This window comes from Agelaius phoeniceus, chromosome 16 (assembly GCF_051311805.1).
Source record: "Agelaius phoeniceus isolate bAgePho1 chromosome 16, bAgePho1.hap1, whole genome shotgun sequence".
In the NCBI taxonomy this organism is placed as follows: domain Eukaryota; kingdom Metazoa; phylum Chordata; class Aves; order Passeriformes; family Icteridae; genus Agelaius; species Agelaius phoeniceus.
The window spans coordinates 16,402,661-16,430,624 of record NC_135280.1 but is presented as its reverse complement, the minus strand read 5'-3'; the positions used below and the strand labels follow the sequence as shown (position 1 = coordinate 16,430,624).

The 27,964-nt window shown below is 43.4% G+C and overlaps 2 protein-coding genes across 6 annotated transcripts in view; one reads left to right on the top strand and one right to left on the bottom strand.

Annotated features, from left to right (window-relative positions):
* Positions 1 to 9,193, bottom strand: part of CRAMP1 (cramped chromatin regulator 1) — a 49,277-nt gene extending 40,084 nt beyond the window's left edge. For 2 of the 3 annotated variants that reach the window (XM_077186649.1, XM_077186651.1), the window contains exons 1-2: positions 7,108 to 7,227; positions 6,284 to 6,633 (exon numbers count right to left, since the gene is read on the bottom strand). In XM_077186649.1, the coding sequence (XP_077042764.1) occupies positions 6,284 to 6,633; positions 7,108 to 7,148 (391 nt within the window). In that variant the 5' untranslated portion in view covers positions 7,149 to 7,227. Of the gene's footprint in view, positions 1 to 6,283; positions 6,634 to 7,107; positions 7,228 to 8,811 lie in introns of those variants that run through there. The other variant, XM_054643337.2, reaches the window with a different exon arrangement.
* A 3,726-nt stretch (positions 9,194 to 12,919) lies between these two features.
* Positions 12,920 to 27,964, top strand: part of IFT140 (intraflagellar transport 140) — an 85,230-nt gene continuing 70,185 nt past the window's right edge. For 2 of the 3 annotated variants that reach the window (XM_077186678.1, XM_077186677.1), the window contains exons 1-6: positions 12,920 to 13,053; positions 18,235 to 18,410; positions 19,548 to 19,769; positions 23,178 to 23,299; positions 23,966 to 24,108; positions 27,274 to 27,449. In XM_077186678.1, coding sequence (XP_077042793.1) covers positions 12,936 to 13,053; positions 18,235 to 18,410; positions 19,548 to 19,769; positions 23,178 to 23,299; positions 23,966 to 24,108; positions 27,274 to 27,449 — 957 coding nt within the window. In that variant the 5' untranslated portion in view covers positions 12,920 to 12,935. The other variant, XM_077186679.1, reaches the window with a different exon arrangement.

Below are 27,964 nucleotides of genomic sequence, written 5' to 3'. Positions count from 1 at the left end.
CGAAGATGTAAAAACCTGAATATCCTGTCACCCTCTATAAAGCTCTTACGTGTCATTCAATTGTTTCAGGAACAAAGGCATTTGCTCTATCATTCCTTTGCATAAACTTTCTTACTGTTGTGCATGGTAATATTTATCATCAGGTTATCCCAATCCATCTTACAGTATACTGAACCTTGGTATGGCAATGGAATGTACTATATTCTAAAAAAAAGAACCATAGACCAGTTCAGGATAAAAGGCAAAAACAAGACCAGTCATACATCAATAAATTACCCCCCATAAATTCATTACTTCAATCTTACTGTATGCAATTCTTGTAACATACAGAACAGCTAATGAGCTTTCATCCCTTCACTAATGATTGACGATTCTATTATTAATTCCCAATAATGGATGATTTAAAACTTCATCAAAGCATTAAAACAAGGAGCTCCCCTGAGGCCAGCTATACCATTACTGCTTCAGAATGCTGGGGAGAAGGAGGGGACTCACTCTTAACAACCTGCTGAGGTGTTTGTTCAATGTGAAATCATTTATAGAAAAGACAAGACAAAGACAAGCTGGACATTCTCCCACTGTCTACTCATCTTTCATCTCCCAGCCACTGGCCTAGACATCCACATCATTACAACTGTAACAACTCCTTCCCTTTGCTCCAGGTATACCAGAGCACCAGACCTTGTGTACAAGGTACAAGGCCGTCATTTGGATATGACCGCCAGCATTTTCCCTCAGCCTTCAACACAGTTTGCAAAGACTCCAGGTTTTTGTACTCAGTATTTGAACTGCAATGCCCAACAAAATCATGGGTCAGAACACCAGTGTTCCAGAGAAACTTATTCCTTCCTTTTGTCCAGTGTTCTCTACCCATCTATATGTCCCATTATTAGAACGTCATTTATCTGTGACTGGCATACTATCATATCAAACTACATTCCCATGGAAAAAGCTGTCTCTGTAGTTCAAAGCAAAACATAAACACTTGTAAAAATTTATATAAAGACATTTAAAAATTGCAATTTCAGAATCTGATATGAAAATGACAAACAATGGAATACATGTTTAAAATAAGAGACACTGATAGTATTAGGATCTCATACTGACTACTGCCACAACTTCTTCCTTCTAGGTAGCATCTCAGAATTTGCCTTTCAGTCTTCCACTGACAGCTCTTACAGGCCAGCTGATTCGTATCTTCTGTGACAGATTACACACACACAGAAGCTGGAATCCCCAGAGTAAATTCTCACTACACCCTTGTATCCCAACATACAGGCTGGATTACAGGCTTAGCTCACAACATCTTAACTTCTCCAGGAATCACCAGTCACTGTAGGTGGAGCATTCATTTGGGAATATCTCTATAAACAAGATGGGGCATTCACACTCTTGCCTGCTGCAGTTCAAATACCGAATGCAAGGACTAACTCACTCCCCAAAGGGTGGGATGCAAATGTCCATCTGTAACAGACAAGTTCCCCACAAGTCAAGCTTCATTTTGCTAACTTTGTAACTGGAAAGGAAGTTTCCACCCTGCCTCCACAGGACACAGCATGGACACCTGAGAAGGGCGAGTCTAGAACAGCTTATGTCTTATGGCAGGGTTATGCCATAAAGTGTTCTTGTTGTGAATTAACATCCAAAGTTTGAAACACAGACTCACAGAATATTCTGAGTTGGAAGGGACCCACAAGGATTACAGAGTCCAACTCATACATGAATGGCCTACACAGGAACTGAACCTGTGACCATGGCATTCTTAATACCATGCTCTAACAACTCAGCTAATCTGAGGCTCAACTGGTAACTGTCCTACACAGACAATGGTAACCTGTCTTCTACTAACTGCTAATAGTTAGAAAATTAGAGATAGTTGAATGTGTTAAAAACATACAGAGTGTCAATTGTCAAGCTGAGCCTTCTAGCAAACCTATACTGAAGGCTTGCTTCTCTCTAGGGACAGGATCTGTTTAGTATACAATGTATCAAAGGCAGCACTATCTGAGCTAACCCAGAAGAGCTATAAAAAACCCCCCATGGTTTATTATACATTTGGTCACTCCTCCATCTCCTGTAAATCACTATTCTCTTGCTCTTCCTGAAGAAAACACCCATAAAGCTCAATACAAAGTTCCACTTAACACTGTGGCTGTGCAGCCTTGCAGGCAGACATCTGTCAGAGCTCAGTACCTACTGCACAGAAGGAGAAAATCCTCCTCTTGTGGCATGGGATGAGATACTGTGGAGTCCTGGTCCTGAGCCACTTCAAAAGGGAGGGAGGGAGAACTGGTGTAAGTGGGATGGCAAAGAATGAATCACGTCAGGGTAGGATAGAAGGAAGAGGTACTAAGTGCAAGTGAGATGGACAGAATTAAGGAGAATGTCAGAACAATGGACTGTGCCAGTAGGTTTTAAACAGTGGTTCATGTCTCAGTGAAATAATGCTGGAGGAGTAACATCTCAAATGATGGTTACAATATATTCTGCAACACATGAACTCAGGAAGTTACAATAGAACACACTGTAAGCACATACATCAGGTTTTTTGGTATCTACATCCTCTCTACAGAGGACAGTAGTTTATTTAACCCACATGCTACCAAACATGAAACTTTGGCATGCTGAAACAAACCAGACTGCTTTTTAGCAAGTTCTATACCATGCCAAAAGATTGAACACTTTAATTCAATTAAGCTTTCAGCTGAATAAGTCCTTTTTCAAAAAAGAACTGATTATTACCTCAAAACTAACACAAATACTTGTTTGAGACATTCTACACATTTTAGGAATAAATCCAGAACAGCATGAAAGACATCTTCAAGCTTCAGCTCATCACCATTAGGCTAGTCCTCCTGACTTCATTCTGCATTCAGAAAATGGATAAAAACACGAAAATGGCAATACTCTAGTTCAAGCTACACCTACAGCACATTGTGGCCGTGTATTCCGATATGCCTTTTACCAATGTGGTCACAACACACGCATGCACACATATTCCATCCACCCTGGCTTCATGGACCAAAGCCTCAACACACACCTTAACAGCTGTGCTCAGCAACCATGTGGCATACTGGTGTTTGAGAAGCAAAGTCTCAAAAATGCCTCTTTTTCAGCAACCTTAACTTGGTCTGCATCTCCTGCCTCAACAGACCTCTCTGCATTAGAACTCCCCCAATAAACTGTCTTGACACCACTAGTCCTTCAAGTTTCTGCTATGGTTTCATGCAAGTTACTTGAAGACTTCCTTTCAAACCTTCATGCTTTAAAAGTCATCCATCAGTTGAGGTGTAGACTACAACCTTGAAAATACAATTAAAAGATGATGAACAGAGTACGATAATAATTCTAAAAAAAAAAAGCAGAGATTTAGATATTTGTGCAGAAAATTTGATAAACCTTCCCACAATTCCAAATGGATTGGCTCCTGAAGTGAAATAGTTTCCAAACTGTATTTTACTGTACTACTTCCTAGGTAATTTTTGCCCTAAACTCGAAAGAGCACCTCAGTACACAAAAGGCAAGAGGCAGGATTCAAAGGTGCAATTAAAGAGTACATCAGGGCAATCTGACTATTAGCAGCATGTTTACACACTCCACGAGGCAGAACTTGAGAATTATTATGAGCAAGCTTCCCAGAACCACAGTAAGATAAAGTTGAGAAGTCAGCAGCTGCTGAGTGGGCACACTCTTTTCACAATTTATAGCCAAGTTTATCAATAATTTGTCTGCTACAATTAAGGACCCTAAAAGCATGAATGTCAACAGTAAAAAGGAATTTGCAACACACAGAAAAAAAATACTATTTTCAAAACTTTTCTGAAGACAAACCATCACCTGCTGAGCAACCACAATTTGAAAGAAAGTAAATGCATTGATCACACTCCTTAAAAATTGGCAAGTGAGAGTCTTCCTTTCAGAATACAGAGGTTCTAGAAGTAGAATCACTTCAATAAAATGTTAAGGGTTACACAGCATTATTGAATGCCTATGACAAAAACAAGTTTCTGGTTTCACTGGACCAAGCATAGGCGTGGTCTGGTCACTCCAGTTGGCCACTGTCAGAGTTACTTGTGCAGCCATCACCTTGACTTTGACATAAAGAATGCAAAAGCTTTCGGGTTGAGAGCTGATGCATTCCAGCTTTTCATCATTTTTATACTTACAGAGGGAGGAGAAAGTTAGTGGGACAGCTAAATGAAAGGATTTAAGTCCAATCTTTATTAGTCATCTCCACCTTTCCATTCATTCCCTATCAGAAGCTGGCTCTGACACTTCCCTCGGAACACAGAGCACTATGAATTCTGATCACAAGGCATTCCACAAGGAAGAATTTAGACAAGCCTGGAAAACCTCTCATTAGGCATCTGTGAACATAAAGAGCTCAAATTAGAAAGGATCCCGCTCCATGGCTCGGTTCCCCAAAATCTAACAATTATAATCTCCACCATATCAGAAAATCCAATCAATCGGACACAATCACACCAAATCTGGCAAGGCAGAGCTGTGGCTGGTCTTAAAACTGAAAAAGCAAAAGCACAGTCATAATTCTAGCACTGTCACTCCTGATGAATTTAAGAAGTTCTCCCAAACCTGACAACATAGTACAGCGATTGCAAGCACTATCCATGACTACTGAGTTAATATTTTCTGTTCTGTATGTAATTTTCTTATGTTTGTTTTGGAATCTGAATTGCAAAAGTGAATGAAATTTCTTTTCCTATTGTCTGGATATTCTTAGTTAAAAATCATTCTGCTGCTCTGGAATTGGAAATAAATGTTCATGTACAAACACGAATATACACTTACACAAACACATGTACTTGTTCACACATGCATGGACTTCCAAATCAATGGAATAATTTCAAATGGACATATTCAACTTGTGAATCACAGACAAGACATATTTCAAAGAAACACCTCCTCACATCCAGCACTATTTACAATCCTGGAATTAATTATACATAGCTAAACACTCCTGGGTATTCCATTTGTTTGTTTATTTGGTTTCATGCAACTGGAAGAAAAATTATGTAGGCCTTTCTGTTCTGTCCTCTACCACCACACAGAGTTTTCATTTGACATTCAAGAGATTAAAGAGGACTTACTAAGGTATTTAGAAATACTTTAGTCAATTATACCAAGTGTCAAGCAACTGTGTTCAAGAACATTTTTCTGATATAACAATAACTAAAATATCCCAGTTTGCACTGCTTTTTTACTGCAACACAAAACGATCGTAACTGTAATGCTTACTTAATGCCCAGCATGCGCACACCCCTGAGATGGACAGGAGTGAGGTAACCTCCAGGACAAATTTATGCTACATGGAATTATACTTCAATTTAGCAGACAAGAGTAAATTTCATTATTTGAAATGTTGATGCAATCTTTGAGTGCTGTTTTTCTCAAAAATTAACAGAAAATAACACTTGAGTACTTTAGCACATGATATCCAAAATTAGGCTCAAGTACAACTCAACTGCAGTGCTGAGATGTCATCAGTCACTGCTGAGCACACACAATAGTGCCAAAATATTTAAATATCCCTGCTGCCTTCCAGCTATTCAAGTTAGAAACAGCACCAAAAAAAAAAAGTCAAATTCTTGTCTCCAATGCTAAGCGGAAAAGCAGGTGTATGTATGTCCGTACCTACAGACCTTCAGATGTATACAAACCAATCTTAATAAAAACTCAAATCACATAGATGCTCAAACTGTTGTGAAACAGGACTCCCAATACCTTAGAAACAAATATGCCAATATTTGTACTTCATTGCTGTTTCCAAAATAATTATTTGGATAATAGAAATAACTGGGGGAAATCACCAATGTCTTGTGGGTGGGATTTTTTTCCCTATGTTAACTAGCACCCAGCGAATATTTTGTTACTATCCAAGAACAGAATTCAGAGTGCAGCCACTTGATTACACAGCTAGCTAGAGTCTGATTCCTAATAAAAATACAGGAATTTCCCAAAACTCAAGAGAGATGAAATAAAGACATTAAAGATTTGCTTCAACAATGTAGAATTTTTCCCTCCTCCACATAAATATCCAGACCCTCCATTTCTGGAAGTGCAGAGGACAGTGGGCAGCAGAGAAGCTGAAGCTTAGGACACAAAGAAGATTTCAGCCATGAGAAACAAGCCCCAAAACACCTTCCCAAAACCAAACAAAAGACGGCATCTACAGAAAGAGAATGACATCCCACAGCCCCACAGGTGCCTTCCCTCTTTGCCATCCCCCTTCCCTGCATGTTTTTAGGGTGTCAAAACACAGTACCTTTGCCTTTCCCGGCAGTGCTGCTGCCTACCGAGGAGGATGCCTGGGAATCCTTCTTCAGTCTCTTGCTCTGAGGTCTGACACTGGACCTTAGAAAATGATGCTGGTCCTGGCTCTGGGAGGGCTGGAGAGAGGCAGGGGCCGGTGACAAGCTGGGGTTCGGTGGGGAGCTGCTGGTAGTGTTGCTGTTAATGATCTTCTCTTCTTTCTTTGTGCTGCTGCTGCCTGGAGCTGCCTCTCCTCCTCCTCCTGCCCCTTCTTCTTCCAGGGACTCCTCATCTCCTCCTGCTCTCTTGCCCAGCTTTTTCACCCCTTCCTCCCCGCTGCTCTCTCCCAGTTTCACTGTCATCCTGCAGGGGAGGAGAGGGAGAAAAGAGGGGGGGAACACAGTCAGACCAGGGAGCCCCCCGGGGAGGCAGAGAAACCCCTGGGCTGAGAGGGGAGAAGTTTAGCTGCAGAAATTCCTCTCAACATGGCCGCCGTTGTTTGTTACTAAATCCCCCTTCGTTTGCTGTCCCGACCCAACAACCTGTGCCGAGGGTGGGAGGGGGAAAGCCCCGCCACAACCCCTCCCAAACCGGCCCAAACGGCAGCCAGAGGCCCCCGGTAGCCCTCCGTCTCTGTCCCGAAGGGCTCCGGGCCGCCTTTGGCCGAGAAATCGCCCGGCCAAACTCGGGCGTGTGGCAGCGCTCGCCAGCGCCGGAGGAGCGGTAGCCGCTGGGCCGGCGGAGCAGAACAGAGCGGGGAGTGCTGCTCCCCCATCCCATCCCATCCTATCCCACCCCTCCGCGGCTCCCGGGCCCAGGGCTCTCCTCTCTCCTCACCGCGGAGCCGCAGCTCGGCCCGCCGCGGGGGGGGGATCCATGCTCCTGGATGCGGCGGCGGCTTCTCCTCCTCTGTGTGTGTGTCTGGGGCTGGGACTGGCCGAGGCTCCCGAGGTTCCCGCTCCCCTCCGCCCCCACCCCGCACCTCCCCGCGCTCCTTTCCGCCGGGCAGCCCCGACCCCGCCGCCCCCGCCGACGGCAGCAGCACCGTGGGCCGGGTCTGTTCTGTCACCGGGAACGGGCAGGGACTGGCTCCCCAGGCCAGCACCCCTGCCTGCCGCGTCTGCTGGGAGAGAATACCACCCCATTTTTTTCCCCCTTTTTAAATTTTTTTTTCAATTTGGAAGTCAATAAACTTCAGATGCACCTATAGCGGTTGCCTCACCCTTGCCTCATTGCTCCTGCCCATGCACAGACCCTGGCCAAGCAGGGCAGCCCTGAACCCTTGTGCCAAGGGAGCATCCCTGGGCTTCCAAAGGCATCTGTCAACTGGCAGACCTGACATTGGGACCAGTTGCTGGGATGACTACTTCCTGTGCTGACTTCACAAATCCTCTCAATTCTGAAGGCTTTTTTCAAATACTTGGAACAAAATGTCAGATATGGACACAAGCTTAAGGCATTAAATCACATTATCTGTTAAAATTTAGTTTTTCCTAAAGAGTGTAAAAATATTACTGACAGCATGTCTAAAAGAAGTCAACTTCCAAGAAAGAACCAGTTAGAACCAAGGAGCACTTGGGATGCAGCTGCCTTGACACTATGGCAGGAGCCACCATCCAATTTCCCTCTAAAAGATAACAAACAAGAAAAGATATCCAACAAGAAGTGGAAATTCTTAATATGACAAACACTGGAATCACTACAGATTAGGCTGACACCAGGATAACAAGGTTCAAATTAACGAAAATGCATCAACATGATATGGCATACAAATTCATCAAGTTACTGCTTAAGAGTTGTATTCCTACTATTAAAATTATATTTTTCCGTCTAATTTTCAGCTAAAACACTGAATCCATCCAGAACTGTGTTGGGCAATGTTTTGCTCCTTGAAAACGCCCAATAAACTGTTCTGAACTGTGGATCTAAGCTCACACTGAAATTTGGTTATTTAGTCACCCGACAGGTCCTTAGTTACAGACTGGTTCTTCACTCACCAAAACTTACAGTTTCTAGTTATTTTGAGGACAGAAATATTCTAATTCTGACAGCGTGTGCTCAAAAACTTTGCATAAGCAAGGCTTAAGTAATTTCCAGCTTGGTTTTATTACTGCAAATTAAACGATGCACCCACCCACTGGCCTCCCCCAACAATTAGCTGGGGGGAAACGAAGACACACTCCTTGGGGACAGCTCCTTACAGGACCCGAGTAGCACACCCCAGGATCTGCCCCACTTTTCAACTGCTGGCTCCTTCCAGCATTCTGCCTAAGCCGCGCAGTTTCCCCGTTATAGCTGCTTTGTCCTTTCGTTTTCACCTTCTTCCTCCTTTCCCTTTTTCTCCTAAACTGAAAACTTCTTCAGCCTAGCTGCTTTAGTCGTCTACACCCCCGTGGCCGTCCCTCCGCTGCCTCCCGTAAGAGCCGCAGAGATGCGTTCCGCAAGCGCGGCCGGCTCGGAGGGGCCAAGCAGGGCCGGGTCAGTCTCCCGAGGGCCGGGTGCGTCCCGCCCCGCAGGCTCCATCCCCCGCCCCTGCCTCACCTGCCGCATCAATGCCGACACGCAGCCTCCGCGCTCCGGCTCCTCCGCCGGCGGCTGCCTCGGCTACTCCGGCACCCACAGCTCCAGGCAGCTCCGAACTGCGCCCACACCCGCCAGCTCCGGAGGCGGCCGGCGCGGAGCCCAGCGGCCCTCCCAGTTTTGCTGGCGGCGGCAGCCCCGTTCGTAGCAGTGGGGCCGACCTCTTCCCCGGGCTACTCCGAAACCCAGCCGCGGTCACAGCGCCGCCAGGCTCGGGCCGGGCTGGGGCTGTGGCGGTTCCGGTTCCTCCTCACCTTGCCCGGGCCGGGGGCGGGGGCGGGGCCGCGGCGCGCGGGCCCAGCTGAGAGCGCCGGCGCTCCCCGCCCCCCAAGCAACGCGCCCCATTGGTCGGGGGCGAGCGGGAGCGAGGCGGGGGCGGGGCTACGGCCCCAGCGCGAGCCAAACAAAGCGCGGCGCGGGGCGCGTGACGAAAGCTCCGCGCGGAGGAAGAGGCGGTGGCGCGTGTCGGCTAGGGGTGGATCGAATCGCTAGATCTGGCTGTTGATTGGCTGAAAGAAAAGCCAATGGAGAGCCATCTAGCTGAGCTCTTTGGACCGGGCCCAGGATTCCATTGCTCAGGGAGCGGTTTATGTGCGACGCAGTGTTTGCGGCCGCCGGGCGGCTGCGCTGCAGCTCCGCGCTGCTCCGCCGGGCTGCGCCCGGGGCTCTCCGCAGGCAGGCGGAACTGGGGCTCGCTGCCCGGTGACACCGGATCCGCCGGCGGTACCGCTGACTCTCGTTCCCTTCGTCGGGACCCCCAGGAAAGTCGAAAGCCGTGGGGCCGCTCTCCCTAGGGCAACTGGGACGTTCGTGGGCTGCATTTGGGAACAGGCGCTCCCTCCCCCCCCCCCCCCCGCGGCCCTTCGCTTGACCTGAGTAACTGATACTGCATCAGATACTTTTCCCTTAATAACGTGTTTGTGGAAAGAACATTAGATCATCCTCTTTTTTGAATCTTTATAATTTTCATAGCAGGAAAGGGTGCCTTAGTCCTCTTCCAAGGAAAATCTTTGTAAGCTTAGAAATAAAGTCATAAGTAGTTAAACCTCATGGTGGTGTCCAAATTCTGGAAAATTGGGCTCCCTTGGAGCATGTTGCAAGTAATTATGATGGTAGAAATGTAACATGTCTTGAGCACTGTGTTACCACCTGTAAATATGCTGTAAAGTGTATTTGTGAGTAACCAAGTGGACTGCTCTAAATTGAATTTGTTAAAAAAGGTTTGTCTCTAGTGCCGAGCTTTGCGTTTAAATCTACATCTTAATTGTTTGGGGTTTTTCTAAAGAAAATATTTTCCAACTTTGTTATAATCTTGCACAAGATCATATAGTTTTTCCTCCTTGGCCACAACCAAATTCAACAATACTGTTAGGAAATGGATTCTGCATCTCCACCACCATGTATTTCCATAGTGCTTTGCAGAGAGATGTGCAGTTATGTTCAGCTCTCCAGATGGAGGTTTCCATTCTCTGTATGTAAATAACTTTACCTGCTTGAATAGCCTCATTGCCTCCAGTGGACTGTTAAGGGGTGAAATTGCTCATGTGTCTAAATGTTTGTGAGAGAAAAGCTGACTGGAAAGGAGTTGGACAAGAGCTGAGAGGCAGGGGGTAGGGTGAGACGCCAAAAGGCACTTGAGCTTCCATTTGTTCGGTTTTGATCATGGCCCTTCCTCGCTATTCTGGTTTTACAGACCTGCACAGCTACAAAATACAAATAATCTTCCAGTGTTTGTTGTCATGGTTTTCTAGGCCAGGCAAGAACATTAACTTGGATTTGTCCTGCATCCTGTGTATTTTAAAGTATGAATAACAAATTGCATTTTTGCTAGAAAATAGAGCAAGCAATGCAGAACTGTTCAGCAGAAGGACAAAGTTAATACTTTACATTTGTTAATTTTTTAAATTTTGAATCTAATGTGCATGATCATTGCAAATTATAACATGGAAGTACTTTTTCCAAAGATCCTAGGTGTAAAAGTCACCAATATAGTGAATGTTCGATATTTTCCTTTTAGATTACTTAGAAACTAGCAGATTTCATTAATAATTTATTTCTTCTTAAAAGGATCTGAAATTGTTTATTCTGGCAGACAATAATGGATGATCTTTGCGTTGCTAAAGCAGTTCTTTCCCGTGCATGTAAGAGGATTTAAATGGAAGGACAGACTGCTATTGTTAATCCCGTATTGCTTACAGAATAAGGAAGTACCTAGTCATGCAACTTTGTTTTCTTCTTGGTGTGTGAGGTCAAGCCCTTAGGGGAAGGGAGGAAATGGGCTGTGAGCAACTGCACTACTGCAGCCAGTCCTGGGACTTAAGGGGTTTGGAGCTGTATCTCTTATGATACCAGGGACATGGAACTAAATGATTTTTAAAGCCCCTTTCAACCCAAACCATTCTGTGGTTATGTGACTTTATGAGTAGAAGGGAAGATGTTAAGATCCTAGGAGTCCACATTCACTTGTCTATTTATCACAGAAACAGGGCTTCTCTGTCAAATATTGAAGGGCAGGAAAACTTCATTCCCAGCTAAGCCTGCACCAGTAGGAATATGTAATTTAGTTATTGGGAAAAATATTGTGCAACATTGAAACCAGCCAATTCTGAGAGCTGTAAAGTGTTCACTTGAGCAGAGACTCAAGTGGGTTGTTTAGACTATTTTTATTCCAGCCCAGAAAGGGATGATAGACTAGATGATTTTTTGAGGTTTCAGCTGGCTGTATGTTTCTGACTTGAGTGTATCATGTAGTTGCGGTAGTTTCCACGACAGCTTGGTTGTCTAAGAAAACAAGGCATCTGCACATGGTCTGCTCAAATCCTCAACTTCTAGTCTGATAAACTCAAGGCTACAGTGAGAACAATTGGCTGGGCAGAGGCAAGGGATGAATTTCTGACTTGGGGAGTGGCACCTGAGTGAGCCAACTGGGCTATTGCATGTTCAAGGAATCCACCACGAAGAGATGCCATAAATGACTGTTAGAGCTGATGCCTTGTAGAGGGAGAAGATAAAAAACTCCAGGAAACAGGACTTCGTCAGGTCTGCTGCTCTGGTCTATAGGAGTTGCTGACTTGTAACAAGGTCTAAAGCCAGTGTTTTGCCTCTCTACCTGAATGCTGCCCATAATTCTACAGATATACAGTGTGTTTCAATGTACTGTGTGTCTCTCACTGTGTACTTTTTTCTACTTGCTACCGAATCAGAGGGGGTTTTTTTGTTTGTTTATTTTGTGGGTGTTTTTTGGTTTTGTTTGGATTTTTTTGTTGGTTTTTTTGTTGTTGTTGTTGTTGTTTTTGTGTTGTTGTTGTTTTTGTGTTGTTTTTTTTTTTTTCTTTCACAAGAGTCCCTGCGTATTTGGGAAAGGAAACTTATAAACACCACATAAATGACACATTACACATGGCCAGTCAACCTTGAAATATACAGGAGCTGCTTGTTGTAGCTGTACCGGGTGTGGCTGCTTTTCATCAGCTTGCATAGAAGTGTTGTGACTTCAGAGGAATTACAAATGACTATGGGTAGGACAGTGCTGTGAGGATTTGGTCTTGAATTTTTTCAACCCTTTTGAAGGTGTTAGGCAAGCCTGGCTCTTAGGGCTGGCTGCAGGCCCAATTGGGGCGAGAACTGGGAATGCAGCTGGGCTGTACCTGACATGGGTTGTAGGTGGCGTGCTGAGGGGGTTTAGGATGGTAGGAGGGCTTTACGGGCTATCTTCATTTAGATGTTACTTGAAAGACATAGTCGTTAAGTTAAAAGCTTTTCCCCCCAAAACTCTGAAAGAGCCACTGAGCTCCGGGCGGTACACTTAAACATGGTTACGATATGCATTTCTATATCACGGAGGTTCAGTTGGGTCACACTCCGTCACAGCAGGTGCTTGATAGCGTTGGGGATCGGGAGGGTTTGGGGAAGGATCTCGATTCTCGGGACGGCGGCACAGTCCATCACCTGCGGTAGAAAATACTCCTCACAGGCCAAGCCACCAAACCCTGAAGACGCCTCTGAGACCGTCGGGGACAGCGCAGCGGGATCGCCGCCAAACCCGCTGTGCTCGTCACTTTCCGCCACTCTTCGTGTGCCGCCGGATGGCTTCGGCCGCTCCCGTCACTCCTCGGCTCCACTCGGCTGTTTCCGCTCCCGACTCGCCCCGTTGTCGGGGTAACGCAAAGCATCGCGGAGCGAGTGCGGCCTGCGGCGCGGGGGGTGAGCACGGGGGCGGGAGAGAGGGCGGCGGGCACTGCCCACGGGCGGGGAAGAGCGGGCGGCGGGCTCTGCCCGCGGCGTGTCGGCCGGCTCTTCATGGTTGTATCTGGGCCCGGCCCTCGACAGAGGGGTTGATCGCGGTCAGCCGGAGGTAAGGGGCGCTTGAGCTGCTGGCGGCGGGGGCAGCCGAATCCACCCACGAGCGAGAATGTGGTGGCGTGGCCCGCGTGTTTGTCTTCTCGGAGCCGTGGAGTTTGTGGAGCCCCTTGTTCTGTGCCGGCGAGTGGCGATCATGGCCCGGACGGGGGACGCGCGCAGGGTTCGGTCCACTCCAGGAACTGCCCACGGCAGCAGCAGCCTGGGCTCTGCCTGGCACAGGCTCCCCACCCCTTCTCCCTCTATGCGGGTGCAGGATTCAACCGGGTTTTTGCTTCATCTGTTTTACTAGTTAGAGAAGATTGTACGTAGTCATTAACCATCTTTTTGTAGCACAGAGCAGTTCTGTATTATCTTTTTTTCCTGGGGCTGGCTCTTTTAAACAATTTCAAATTTTAAAACCAGCATTTCTCATAGGTAGAGGTTAAAGGAAAGACCTTTGCTTTGGGAGCCTTGCCAGCGAGTCTTGTTAAGGCAACTTGGACAGAGACCCCTTTCACCATTTGTGTAGTGACTGGGGGCCAATGAGTCCACAGCTCCACAGGTACAGCAAACCAAGTTGCTATCAGCCTCGATTAAATGTGCTGATAACACTGTGACAGAACATAAAAGCAGCTTTTTAAGCATTGTCCCCAAAGACAGAATAGCATATATTTTTTTTCCTGATTGTTGATATTATTTTGTGAAATATGTGTGGGTGTTCTGGCTCGCTGCTGTCATTTGCAGTCGTTAATGTTGTCTGTGGTGTTTATCTCTGTGAACCTCATGAAGTTCAACAAGGCCATGTGCAAAGTTCTGCACTGGCTTGGGGCAATCTCCATTACCAGTATAGTCTGAAGGATGAACAGATTGAGAGCAGCCCTGAGGAGAAGGACTTGGGGTACTGGTGGGTAAAAGACTCGAAATGACCTGGCAATGCACACTGGCAGCCCAGATACCCCCATGTCCTGGGCTCATCGCCACAGTGTGGGCAGCAGGGAACGGGGGAAATCTGCTCCTCTGCCCTGCTCAGGTGAGACCTTCAGATGTACCTCCAGCTCTGGAGCTCCAGTGTAGGAAGGACATGGAGCTGGTGGACAGAGTCCAGAGATCCAGAGTCCAAGGAGATGCTCCAGAGTCTGGAGCCCCTCTTCTCTGGAGACAGGCTGGAGAGCTGTGGGTATTTAGCCCGGAGAAGAGAAGGCTCTGTGAACGCCTCACTGTGGCCTTCTAGTATTTTAGGAATCCATTCAGTGCCAGTGTCGGTAGCTCAGGGTGTTCTGGCTCGCTGCTGTCATTTGCAGTCATTAATGTTGTCTGTAGTGTAGTGTAATGTCGTCTGCAGGGTGCAGTTGCAGTGCAAGCTGCAGGTTGAGCTTTGGGTGGCCAGAGCAAGAGGCTGTGAACTGCTGACTCTGCATGACACAGGGCATGGGGACCTGTGGCCCAGCCAGGTGAGGGACACTCAGAGGCACTCAGCAGCAGCTGACAACCCCCAGACTTTCCCTGCCCTTAAACTGAAAGGGTGTGAAAGCCCAGGGGTTCCTTTGTTTGACATTCCTCCTTGGAGATACCAGCTTGAGCTGTAATTTTGTTATTGCACCAAAATGAAATTATTTTAATGATCCAGACGTCTGAGACTGCTATGGGAAACCTATGGTTGAGCTGGTAAGGAAAGCTGGTTTGACTGTGGAGGTGGGTGTAGCTGCACAGGGGGCCTTGGTCCCTGCTCAGGTGGTGCAAGAGTGATTGTCAGGGTGGCTTCTGGATGGCTGGACAAGGAAGTTGTCTTAAAAAGAACTTTATGGGATCTTGTAAGAAAGATGGATACAGACTTCTTACCAGGGCGTGTACTGACAAGATGAAGGACTACTGGTTTAAACTGGCAGAAGAAGTTTTATTGTGAGAAGAAAAGTTTTATTGTGAGGGTGCTGAGGCCCTGGCACAGGTTGCCCAGAGAAGCTGTGGCTGCCCCCAGATCCCTGAAGTGTCCAAGGCTGGGTTGGACAGGGTTTGGAGCAACCTGGGATAGTGTGAGGAGTCTCTGCCCATGGCAGGGGTTGGAACTGGATGAGCTTAAGGTCCCTTCCAAACCATGCTGAGATTCCTTAAGGTCTAACCATTTTTAAGAATTGCCTGTGGGCTGTTTCAAAAGTGTCTGTCAGATGTTTGTAATTTGATCTTTGAGATCAAGTGTGGGGGCTTGGTCATGTTCTATTCTAAAATACAATATGGTTAACTTTTTCAGAAATATTATTTTTTTTGAAACCTTGGAAAAATAGAACATGATGGATAGTTTGTAGATGTGGTGTTACTTGGTTTTCTTTTTCTTTTTTGAAGACTTTTTTGAAGAGGCAGCTGTCAATGCTACAGTTTAAATGCATGAGCTAGCAGTAATCATGTGAGTAATGAATTCCCAAGATCACAGCAAGAAAATGAATATTGGTTCAATTATTTTTACACCACTGAGTAATCCACTTATGTAAGCCATTTATTTATTTGTATGTAGCAGTCTGCTGCACAACTCTGTGTAGTTACTGTGATGGTGAAGAGTATTTTATATTTGGGGTTGTCCATAATTTACCCAACAGTATCACTGAGTCTTGTTTTAGTAAGTGCCAGTCTGCCATTTTAAATTTACACAGTTTTGGTTGAAATTTTTTTCTTGCTGTCTATTAATTCCAAAAGTTAAATTAATGAATTGAACAAGAGATGCAATTTGGAAGCTTGATAAACTTATTTCTGTCATTGAAGGGGACTGAAATATCTGAATAATAATAAGTAATATTAATAACTACAGATGCAAGGAACAACTAAAAGTAGAAAATGGTGTCTATAGAGAAGATATTACAGCTGTATGGCTTGATAAAACTGTTATTTTATATGAAATGTAGCTTTGTTTTCATTTAGGCATCTTATATTTTTGTTTCAATCTGAAGTGAAATTCTTTATTATTTCAAATTTTGAGCCTATCTAAAGCTTATAGTCAAATATGGACTAAATCCTTCCTCTCTTAGAGGAAAATGAAACAGATAAAATAAGGAGTAAAGTAGTAGCATGGGCACAGAATTCTGGAACAGTACTGGAGATGTAAGAAAACTTTTAAAATACATGAAATCAAGATGAAAAACACTCTAAATTTTATTTGAATGGTTTGTTGGTTTGTTTTTTTTTGGTTTTTTTTTTGGTTTTTTTTTTTTTTTTGAGTGGTGATAAAACTGGACCATGCAATGCCACTTTGGGAATGCTGAGGATTTTGAAGGATTGTACAGATAAAAGTGAGTGGATCTTGTTGGAAGATGAAATGGTTTGTCCTTAGGGTGACTGCTCTTGTCTGCTCTCATATCCAGTAGCTGATGTTGTTCCTTGTATGTGTCAGAGGCAAGATACAGAACTCCCAATTTACTGAACAGAGTTGCCCACCTTTCTAAATTAAGTGCCCAGCAAATTGGTTATTTGAGGCACTGACAGAAGATTTAAAGAAAAGAGACCTTAAGAGTCTGTTGATGCCCATTTTACATGCTGGTGGCTTAGGCTGGTGGCTCACTGCTCTGCATGTGTGTGCCTGTGGATTCTGAATTAATGGTTTACCTGTGCAGAAGAAAACATCTCTTCCCCTTAAATGTCACAGAAGTCTTTTAAATGTTTCATGCTTGGGGGCTTTTTTGTGTGTATGTTTGTTGGTGTTGTTTTCTTGGGGATCTTGTTTTGTTTTTCACTGGGTCTTGGCAGGGTTCTGTACCTGGGGAGGAGTAATCCCATGGACCAGTCCAGGTTGGGGACTGCCCTGCTAGGCAGCATCCCTGTGGAGAAGGACCTGGGGTCACCAGCTGTCCTTGACCAGCTGTGTGCCCTGGGGCCACGATGGTGGATGCTGGGGTGGGTGAGGAAAGGCATTATTAGTGGGCTGGGGAGGGGATCCTTCCCCTCTGTTCAGCCCTGGTGAAGCACATCTGGAGCACTGTGTCCAGTTCTGGGAGCTGGGCCTGTTGAGCCTTGAGAAGAGACAGCTGAGAGGGGACCTCATCCCTGTCTGTCAGTGTCTGCAGGAAAAGCCCAGGAGAATGGACCAGGCTGTGCTCCATGGGGCTCAGCAATGGCACTAGACGCAATGGGCAGAAACTGGAACACGGGAAGTTTCCTCTAAATATCTTTACTGTGTGGGCGATTAAGCACTGAATAGGCTGCCGCAGAGTGGATGTGAAATCTCCCTCATTGGGGATATCCAGAATTGTCTGGACACAGTCCTATGCCATGTGCTCTGGGAAGATGTTGCTTGTGCAGGGAGGCTGGGCCAGTTGACCCACTGAACTCTATGACTCACTGATTATTTGCTAGGAATTTGAGGTGTTTCACTCCAGCTGTTTTTGTTTTGAAACTGAGCTGACTGGATCCCATGACACAAATCCAAAGACCATTTCTGTGCATAAATTATTACAAATTATTACTGATGCCCTTGATTTCTGACCCACAACACTGAAAAGGGTTTTGTTCTCATGTTCTTTACTGTGCAACATCAGCACTTACTTTTTTCATTCAAATGTCAGTAACAGTTCCAATATAAATAGCAGATAGTGTGATTTCAACAGTACAAACTCCAAAGTGGTGACAACTGTTGAAACTTACTTTGAAAGCCGAGACATGAGACTTAACATAAAAGAGTTCAGTTTGTAGATTAATTAATATCTTTGGATATGAAGCTGCTGGAAGTAGCTTTCCGGTAAATACTGAGTTATTTCAGAGTCCTTTGAAGTAGGCCAGCACAAGCCACTGGTGAGAGACTTGGTACCGGCTTATGCACAGTGTGACTCTACAGAGTATGAGACTCAGTGTTTCTCCTTTTATTTTTAAATGCCACTCTGACATTGCCATGTCTGTGTAGTATATGCAACAAGATAATGCTGTAGTTTTATTTTCCCTCTTGTTTTAAGCCGTATATATGTCATTATATATAGTACATAAATTCAATATAAATAGCATATATGTAGTGTAAATGTATTATCTGCATAAGCAAACCTGATAGAGATGTTTTTATTCCTTGTACAGGTGTGCAGTCTGAGACAGCTCCTGTTTTTATGGCTGTGTACGTGGATCATAGAACAGATGCTCCTGATTCTGTTGCCTCCCCTTCCCATATAGCATGGCACCCACTTCATCCACTCCTGGCAGTTGCTTCCATCAGCACAGCAGGTGGGGGCTGTGTGGATATCTACCTGGAACAGGTGAAAAATCAACAACTTTGTTTTTGCTCTTGATACAGAGTTACAGAATTGCAGGATGGTTTAGATTGGAAGGGTGTCATGGTTTGACACAAAGGGACCTTTAGGATCATCTTGTCCCAACCACTTGCTGTGCGCAGGGACACCTTCCATAGACCAAGTTGCTCCAAGCCCCATCCAACCTGGCCTTGAACACTTTCAGAGATGTGAGATGTGTGAGAAGTCACACAGCTTCTCTCAGCAACCTTTATCATTATTCTAATTTAAAACTTCACATTTTTAATCTCTGTTTTTGCAGGCTTACTTATCCTCCTGAAATATCTCTGGGTTTTAATTACTGTCTGTGTCCTGTGCTATACGGAACATGACAGATTCATCAGCCACTCATTATATGTATTTTTAAAAAGATCCTCATAAATTAAATTGATCTTTCCTTTGAAATTTGATGTTTGCAGTCTATAAGTCTTGTTTGTGATGATTACTGATTTGCTTTTTGCTTCTCATAGTGTGAGATTTTCAGATTTGTATGTAAATGAACACATGCTGCTGCTGCTTTTTAACTCTTAAGTGAATAGAACGTACTAAGAAATGGAAACTGAACAAATCACTCTACCACCTCAAGACTGAACTGATTTTCTGCCTGTAGACAGATATTTCTTTTGCATACTCTAACTTTTACATGAGAGCCTTGTGTAAGACTTTGGTTTGCATAATTTTAGAGAAGTAGCACTAAAAGGTATCTAAGTCTGCAGCAGACTTACTGAAACATGTCTCTTAATATGATAGCCTATAAAATGTGTACTTTTCAAAGTGTATTCTGAAAATTGTTATCCAAGTTTAAAAAAATGGAAAAAGAAATACTTAGAGAGGTTAAATGATTTGCATGAAATATTCTTGTGAACCATGCCTAAAGGAGGATCTGCCTTTAAGAGCTGTTGAAGCATTAGATTATTCTATGTCCTTAGTGATGTGCTTTGTTCTTTTTCAATAGCTGGAATTTTTTTTTACTTAGAAATATGCTTGAAGCCTTCTTATATCCTTTATATGGGAGAGAAAGCTTGATATTGACTGGGCTATGAATTGAAAGGTTTGGTTGCTGAGTTTCCACTGGACTGAGCTCACACCGGTTTTTGTTTGCAGGGAGAACATGTGCCTGATTCCCATGTTGAGAGAAGCTTTCAGGTCACATTACTTGCCTGGCACCCTTCCAGACCCATTCTGGCATCAGGATGGGAGACAGGAGGAGTTCTGATACTGAACAAACAAGACAAGGAGCAGCACACTGTACCCCCAAATCACAGCGCCAAAATCACAGTCCTGAGCTGGAGTACGAGTGGTACCTGCCTTGTGTCTGGGGATGGGGTGAGTAGCTGAAATGCCATATGGGTTTGATGTGGAATACAGTCTTGGAAGCTCTGTAATAGGAAAGGATCATGGAAAGGAGATCCATGGGGAAGGTAGACTTGTGTGGGAGGAAAATTTCTTTTCCTTTGGTACAAATTAAAACTGATAGGGAATAAAATAAAGTCGTAGTGTTTTAATTTTTTCTACAATATTATTCTACAATTAAAGAATTGCCATTCTATAATTTTTCTTTAAATAAAATTGTGTTGGATCTCAGTGAGTGCTGACTGTTGATGAAAGTTTAAGGCTATTTCATGGATGGAGTAATTGAGGTATAGACCATTTGAATTCTTTTGCTCCTGTCCATGCACAAGTTTTAGGGCAGACTCAAGAATAGCTGTTGAGAAATAAATTCCAGCTACAACATATTCATCCATACTGAGTGCAGAGCAGTGCTTACAGGAAACCCATGCTAATCTCTCTTTCCCTGGTTTTATGAATGCCTTAATATTGTGTCAAATTGATTGTATTGGGAAATGTGACACTCTATTTCTTGATGAACTGGTTTCCCTTTTACATAGTGAAGTGAGAAAATAGCTATTGAATATTCAGGATTAAGTATTCATAGAAGATTCTGTATTGCCAGTTCCTGAGTCAGCCAATGAAGGAAAAAAATGTGGTTTTTTCCTGTATTTTCCCTGATTCAAACTTGAGCTTGCCCAAGAATTTCAGTTCTGCTCTTACCTATATGTTAGGATTCCTAATATTCTTATTGGGAGGAAAAGTTATTTTAATTCATTGGTTGTAAAGTTCTGCTGCTGCATTTGACAGAAATGCAGAAATTCAAAATTGAGTAAAAACAGAATTTATCATCTTCTTTATTAGAAAAGAGAAAGTTCTTCCCAGGCAAAAGATGGACACATCTCAGTGTAGCTGAGGCCTTAATCATAATGAGCCAATACATTGATATAGACAGAACTTACATTTATGAACAAAATACTTTTCAAATTGATTTCAAACCAGTGTTACTATGCTATGGTCTGAGGTGCAGCATAGATATACTTCATTTCTTCCATATTATCCAATAGTTTATACGTTTATTTTTAATATTTTTCCCATGAGGGTTTATTTTTAGGAAACTTCCATTAGGTGGGTGCTGCCAAGATCATGTTCTGCTTATATTAGAGGAAATTCTTTAGAAATAAGATAAATATTTGGATCCTGATTAAGTTTCTGTTTCACCTAGAGGCTGGTTGGACACTGGAAAGGCTCCCCAGGGAAAGCTCAGAGCGGCAAGGCTTCCAGAGCTCCAGGAGCCTTTGGACAAGCACTCGGGCACAGGGTGGGATTGTTGGGTTGTCTGTGTAGGCCAGGAGTTGGGCTTGATAATCTGTGTGAGTCACTTCCAACTGAGTGTATTCTATGATTCTATCTTCACTAGGATTTCTGTCATTGTACATCTTGAAATGCAAGAAAATTATTTGAAAATAACTTCATAAAGTTGGAATAGGATACTGTGAAAATCAGAAGCTTTCGTTTTGTTTTAAGTAAACAGAACATGAATGATTTCCACGTTTTGATCGCACAGAGGATCTAGGTGCTTTCTATACTGAAAGCCTATTTGTAAGGCAAATTGCTTTCATACCAAGTAACTAAAGCTTTATGTTTTTAAAAATTATTGGGAAGTTACAGGATGGAATCAGAGAATATCTCCATTTGGAAAGGACATTTAGATAGATGATGAGGTCAATGTCCTGTGTCCTTTAAAAATATCATTTGAAAACAGATGAGTTCTGCATCCTCTCCAGTGTGACTTAGGAGAGGTTGTGAGCCTTTTTTGTTTCCAATCTCATGTGCTTCTAACTAAGAATTGAGATTGTGCAAGTCGGTTATCTGGATACAGGCTGGAATGTCTAGAAGGAGGTGGAACGAAGGTCAGCAGCTTTAGAAAGCTGCAGGCTTTTCCTCCAGCTTATAAATGGTGGAGGTGATTTTAGTTGGGATCCTTGGAAATTGGTGGCATATAAAGCTGATGGAAGAGTGAGAGGAGGAACCAACAAGGTTGGTTCATAGGATCCTGTGATTTTCAGAGGTAACTAGCAAACATTTTATGAACTGCAAGTATTCTCTTGGGACAGGAGTACAGCAGTGTCACAGTTGCACAGCTGAGTGGCATTCTTTAATCTGCAGACACATAGCACTTAATAAACAGTTTTGGATGGTGTAACTATTGCCATCTTACCGTTGAAAAGAAGTTAGAAGTTTGAATCTTAGGAAAAACAGGAGGAAATGTTACTTTGGAAGGCCTCAGCTGCATCTTCTGTGGCTTCTAGTCAGAATTGTGAAGAATAAGTGACCACTGCTACCACTTCCAGGAAAAGGATGATACTTCATTGAAAACAATAAATAAAAATAGAGCGAATTCCAATATCACTTTATGGTTATCTATCTTAATGAAATAAAATGAGAGTGAATTTGATATTGAAAATTGTTGTTGGGTTTTTTTTATGTAGTGCTTACATGGAAGGTTCCTAAATGCAATTTGGTTTCATAAGCACTAGCATAACAACAACAACAATAAATAATCATCTTAGCATTCCAACTGTGAGTTTATACTCTAAGTCAATTTGCTGGAATTTGTCTCCATTCTTTTTAGTCACCAGGGGTTTGTTGTTCCTGAGCTGGCACTGCAGGGTGTGAGTTATGTCAGCACCTGTGCCAGGCTCAAGGGCTGGCCTTGACCTCTACTTGACCACTGTTGAGTTAATTAGCTAACCAGACTTCCTTTCTTTCGCATACATGATTTTTCTAGTTACTAGATTATTTTTCTAAAAGTAAGTTCTTGATTTTTCTAAAAGTAAGCTCTTGAATGTCTGCTCTGAAAGAGGAGGAAAGCTCCAGAAATTAAAAAATTCTGCCCTTAGTCTTTCTACACCCTGTGACTTTACATATCTAATCATATACCCATGCTCATCTACATCAGTTTTATATACACTTACTGAGGGATGCATATGCTCTGCTATCCTTTATTTCAATTGCTAAAAAATAACTATCAGACTACTTTCAAGAAAGAATGTGGAAAGGCATTATCAAGACAAATATTTACATCTGCTACTTTTCTTCTTGCAGAAGAAAACTAAGACTGTTCCATGTAATTGCTCTGGCAGTGTGATTTAACTAAAAAAGGATAGGGCCAACAAGCTCTTTTTAGATAATTTGATTTTAAGGGAGCAAATAATATAATGTTAAAGATAGCTTTGATTCTCTGTGGCTTAGTTTTAAGTGGGCGTAATTGTATGTGTCAACTAAACAAAAGGAAGAGTGTTGCTCTGTCAATAAAACATTTGTTTTTATGTGCAGTGATTAGCTTGAGTCTGAATTCTCATCTGTGTGCAAAGGGTAATGAATTAACTTGTCTTTTTCTAGCACGGTGTCTTGTGTCTGTGGAAAATGGACCATCGGGGCAGAGTGCAGGGTCCTGCCCTGGTTAAGCAGGAGTATGGGAAATGCTTATGGCACTGTGTCTTTCGGCCACCCCCTCCTAGCGAGTGAGTATTGACCCCATCAGTGCTCTGATAGACCAAGTCTTTGTCTTGTTCCACAGAAAGAAAGTCCTACCCACAAATGGACTATTTTAAAATATATATAAAAACATTCTTTTCCTAACTGCCCTATATTTCCAAGCTCTTCTTCCACTCTGATAGCTGGCTCTGTGTCCTGTGTGCAGTAACTGGTCTTTTTTCTCTTCTCCACATTGTCTGTCTGTTGCTGTTGACTCTTCTGTCTTAGTTCTTCTAATTAGCAATATTGCTGATTGTGGAAAGCCATAAACACACTGGAAACACAATTATCATTATATTATTGTCAAAAATGATTAAATTAAAAGTCAGTTCTTAAACATTATTATTTCTTTCCTGTCCAAGCAAGAAATAGGAAGCAGCTGTAGTGAAAAATAAGAGTTCTCCTTGTCTGGGCTTTTCTGTTTCACATCTCTGAAAAGATAGTGGTGTGTTTTGAAAAAAAAAGTGAAACAATGCAAATGAAAACTAATATTGAAATTTTGTTTTGTATCTTTTTGAGTTTGCCCTTTTTTCAATCAGTGTATGCAATATTTGTTCTCTTTATACAATATGCTTTATTAACTTCTCATCCATTCTTTGAGACTGAAACTACAGTTATGAAAAAAATTAGGAATGAAGGATCTCTCTTTTCAGGGACTTTGTACAGTTGGCAAAAGCAGCTGTGAGTGGTGATGAGAAAGCCTTGGATATGTTTAATTGGAAGAAAGCTGGAATAGGACCGCCTCTGAAAACAGCAGTCCAGGAAGGACTCTCCTTCTTTATCACTTTGACAGATGGTAAGAGCAAAACCACTTTTCCATTTGGCTGGGAAGTTGTTTCCTTAGAGCTTCAAAATAGCTCAGTGCATGATAGTCTTGGGGTATATTCATATATCCCTCATATTCATATATCCAGTAGGGTAGAGTATTCTATAGGAGTTGTAGAATGTTTGGTAAGAAATGAATAAAACTGCTGAAATCTTATCTTCAGGATGGTCTTGTTCGCAAGGTCACCAGAGGTACTGGGTTAGTCAGGTTCCGAAGAAGTGAGTATGAGGAAAACAATCTGTAACACACAAGTGTAGATAAAATTAGGTTTTGTGCAAAGCTTCAAAATAATGCATGTGTTGTGGGTTCTTTTTTCTATAAATAGGCAAATTCTACTAAAACATACGTCTTAAATTCTCAATTTTCTTTTCACTTTTTTCTCATGCTTTGAAATGATGCTTCAGTCTTACAGAACAACAAAAAGTCTGAGAATCTGTTTTGTTTAGTTTGCTGCCTAATAGTGTTTCTTCTCTGTATTTTCCTCTTCCTTGCCTTTTACTCTTCCCTGTTTTTTCCTATCCTTTTTAGTCTTCTGGGTACTAGTTTGCTCTGAGCTAACTTTCTTCCCACCCCAAATTTTTTTGATGCCATCACTCTCTGAACTGGAGCCAAAATGTGTGTGAGAAGTTGCATAATGGGTGTTTCTGGTAGGTGATTTGAATCATCCTGTTGATTCAAGTGTTAACTGTTCTGAAAACATTTCAGTTATGCTGGTTCTGCAGCTCCGTTACAATTTGATTCAGTGTCGTACCAAAATTGACACCCCTTGTTTACACCAGTACAGCACCAGTACAGCTTGCAGGAGGGGCATGGGCCAGCTGCGTGGTTGGTTTGCAGTGTACTTTCTTTTAATGTGTAAATACAAGCCTCTTTACTAGAAGGGTACCATTTAAATGGAAAATGGACACAAGGTGCTTCATAAAGATAGAAGGAGAGAAGCTTTAGGAAGCTGTGCCCATTCCTTCCTCACCTTCAAAGCCGCTGTTGTGATGGTGCAGAGCTCCATCTAGGGACAGGCTGTGTGTTCTGCAGGTGCTGTCCTTGGCTTGGGCCTCTGCCTCGGTTTGAGACTAGTTAGGAGGAAACGTCCTGAGAAGGGAGTCTCCTCTGAAAAAAAGGCCGGTTTGTGGCACAGCCTCTTCCCATCAGACGAAAGGAATTTCTTGGAGAAAGGGGAAAAAACCTGTTTATTTAACACAGAGAGTGCACGCCGGCACGGGAACAAGAATGAATAATGTTAGATATGAAGACCTTCTCGCTGCGGAGAAAGCTGGTGGATTTTAGAGTCCTGCTTCTCCGAGGTCCGGAGCCAGGTGTCCCTGCAGCTTCCCCCCACTGGGCTGCGGCATGGGACTCCCAGTGATGGTCTGGTGTTTTGGACTGGAGCAAAGCTAAACAGTTCCAGAAGAAGCCACAGTCCCAGGAAAAACTTCTTGACTCAGCTAACATAAAAAAGCTAGCTACAAAAGAATTTAACTCTCTTCTCTCCTCAGAAAGACTGGGGGAGAGTCTGTGTTTGAACACAAACTGATGAAAGAATTCCCCCGGCTTCTCCCCTTCTCTCGGACCTAGTTTAAAGTTACAGAACCTGTGTCTGGGCATAAAGCAGATGATAAGGGATATAGTATTATAAAGTCACCCCAAGACAGCCTCCTTGTCATACTTCTCAAATTTCAATCAAATGATACTGCCTGACTGTTCCTTATGAGCAGCTTCATTGCTTGGGTTGGTTTGAGTGTATGTATTTTGGACTCAGTTTTTAATCTAGTAATGATCTGCTCTAACTCCCAAATGTTCTGAGAAGAACTTGGAGGTTCTGGTGAGTGACAGCTGGACATGTCCCAGTTGTGTGTGCTGGCACCCAGAAATACCCTGTGTGCTGGGCTGATCCCACAGTATGGGCAGCAGGGGAGGGGGGGATTTTGCACCTCAGCCCCACTCAGGTGAGACCCCACCTGCAGAGTTGCCTCCAGCTCTGGGGTTATCAACACAGGGGTGACATGGAGCTGTTGGAATGAGTCCGGAGGAGGCCATGGAGATGCTTCATGGACTGGAGCCCCTCTGCTTTGGAGTTAGGCTGGGAGAACTGGGGGTGTTCACCTGGAGAAGAGAAGGCATCAGGGAGAGCTCAGAGCCCCTTGCAGTGCCTAAGAGGGCTCTGGGAGAGCTGGAGAGGGACTTTGGAGGGCTTGCAGGGACAGGACAAGGGAATGGCTTCCCACTCCCAGAGGACATGGTTAGATGGGATATTGGGAAGGAATTGTTCCCTGTGAGAGTGCTGAGGCCCTGGCACAGGGTGCCCAGAGAAGCTGTGGCTGCCCCTGGATCCCTGGAAGTGTTCAAGGCCAGGCTGGATGAGGCTTGGAGCAACCTGGACTAGTGGGAGGTGTCCCTGCCCGTGGCAAGAGGATTAAAAAGAGATTCATTTTTAAAGTCCCTTCAAAACCAAAATGTCCTGTGATTTAAGAAGATGGGGATATCTATGCAGGGTTTTATTGCAGGGAGAAAATATAGCAGTGGGACAGGACTTGGATCAGCCATAGAGTGGCCACAGGCCCAGCACAGAGAGCGCCAACCTTAATGTGATTATAGAGTAGTACAACTTAATGACATTATAATGGCTTTTAAAATGTTGATGGGTGCATTAGTTACCAATGTCAGTGTTTTTAGAAAAACACCGTCCCATTTGCCAGTCAAATTATGGATTAAAGCTGAGTTTGGTGTGTGGTGCAGTGTTTCCTAAGCAATGAAGAACTTCAGGTCCACAGTTTTCCACCATCTCAACTCTGCTGTAAATTGAACCAATTCTTAGCTGCCATTCTTCTTTCACAGATTTTTTCCTAAGACTGAAGATTTCAGACGCTATCATTCATACAGAAAGTTTATTTGCATTTTAAAATTATTTAAAGTATTCCTCTTTGGATCTTCTAAATGGGGAAAAATATGCTTTGGTTTATTGCTCTGGTCAGCTATTGTACTGTCTATCCTGAGAGGAACTAGAAAATGAAAGAATTTTTGTTATTTTTACATTTTCAGCACTTGAGGAATGTTTTATTAAGGTAGAGAGCATCAACTTTGGCTTTTGTAGCTAAAAGATGTCAACTAAAATCTGCACCTGATTTATTTGTCCTACAGGTTCTGTGCACTATGTGAATGAGAAAGGGAAGACAAGGCAGGTATTGTCTACAGACAGTCTGGTCCGAAAGCTCCTGTTGCTAGAGGAAAGAGGTGTTTTACTTGTAATAACAGAGACTCTGCAGTTGTCTTTACATGCAGTTTCTCCTGAGGGAGAAGCAGAAGAGCTCATGAAGGTAAGAGTCATACTACAGGATAAAGTTGCAATATTTATTCTTTATAAGTTTGTTTTGTTTTTTGATTATCACTATTTTGCTTTCAAATGAATCAACTCTCGTATTTGTTTCTCAGATAATATGTTGATGAGGAAGCAAAAATAGCTTATCTAAAAGTGGAATAGAATGATGTGGTACTGAACTTGGAAAGATGGTTTTCATCTTTTCCTGTTTTTTCATTTTTTTTTTCATTTTGACCCTATCTTAATTCTTTTACACTTACTTTCAGTTTCTTAGTGAATTACAGAAAAATTGGAAATTCCAGTTGTCCTGGTTACAGAGGTGGGTGGTGCTTAGCACCATGTAGGTGCAGCTAAGTTATTCTTTACCACCTATATATCATCACTGTTTTCGGGGAGAAAACACACACACTCCATTAAGTGTGCACCATTCTGCCTTGCTCTCTCTCATGGGGAGGTTGTCAGCATCAGCCCTGCAGACTCTGTCTTCTGCCCTGCCATCCACCCTCTTCTGTT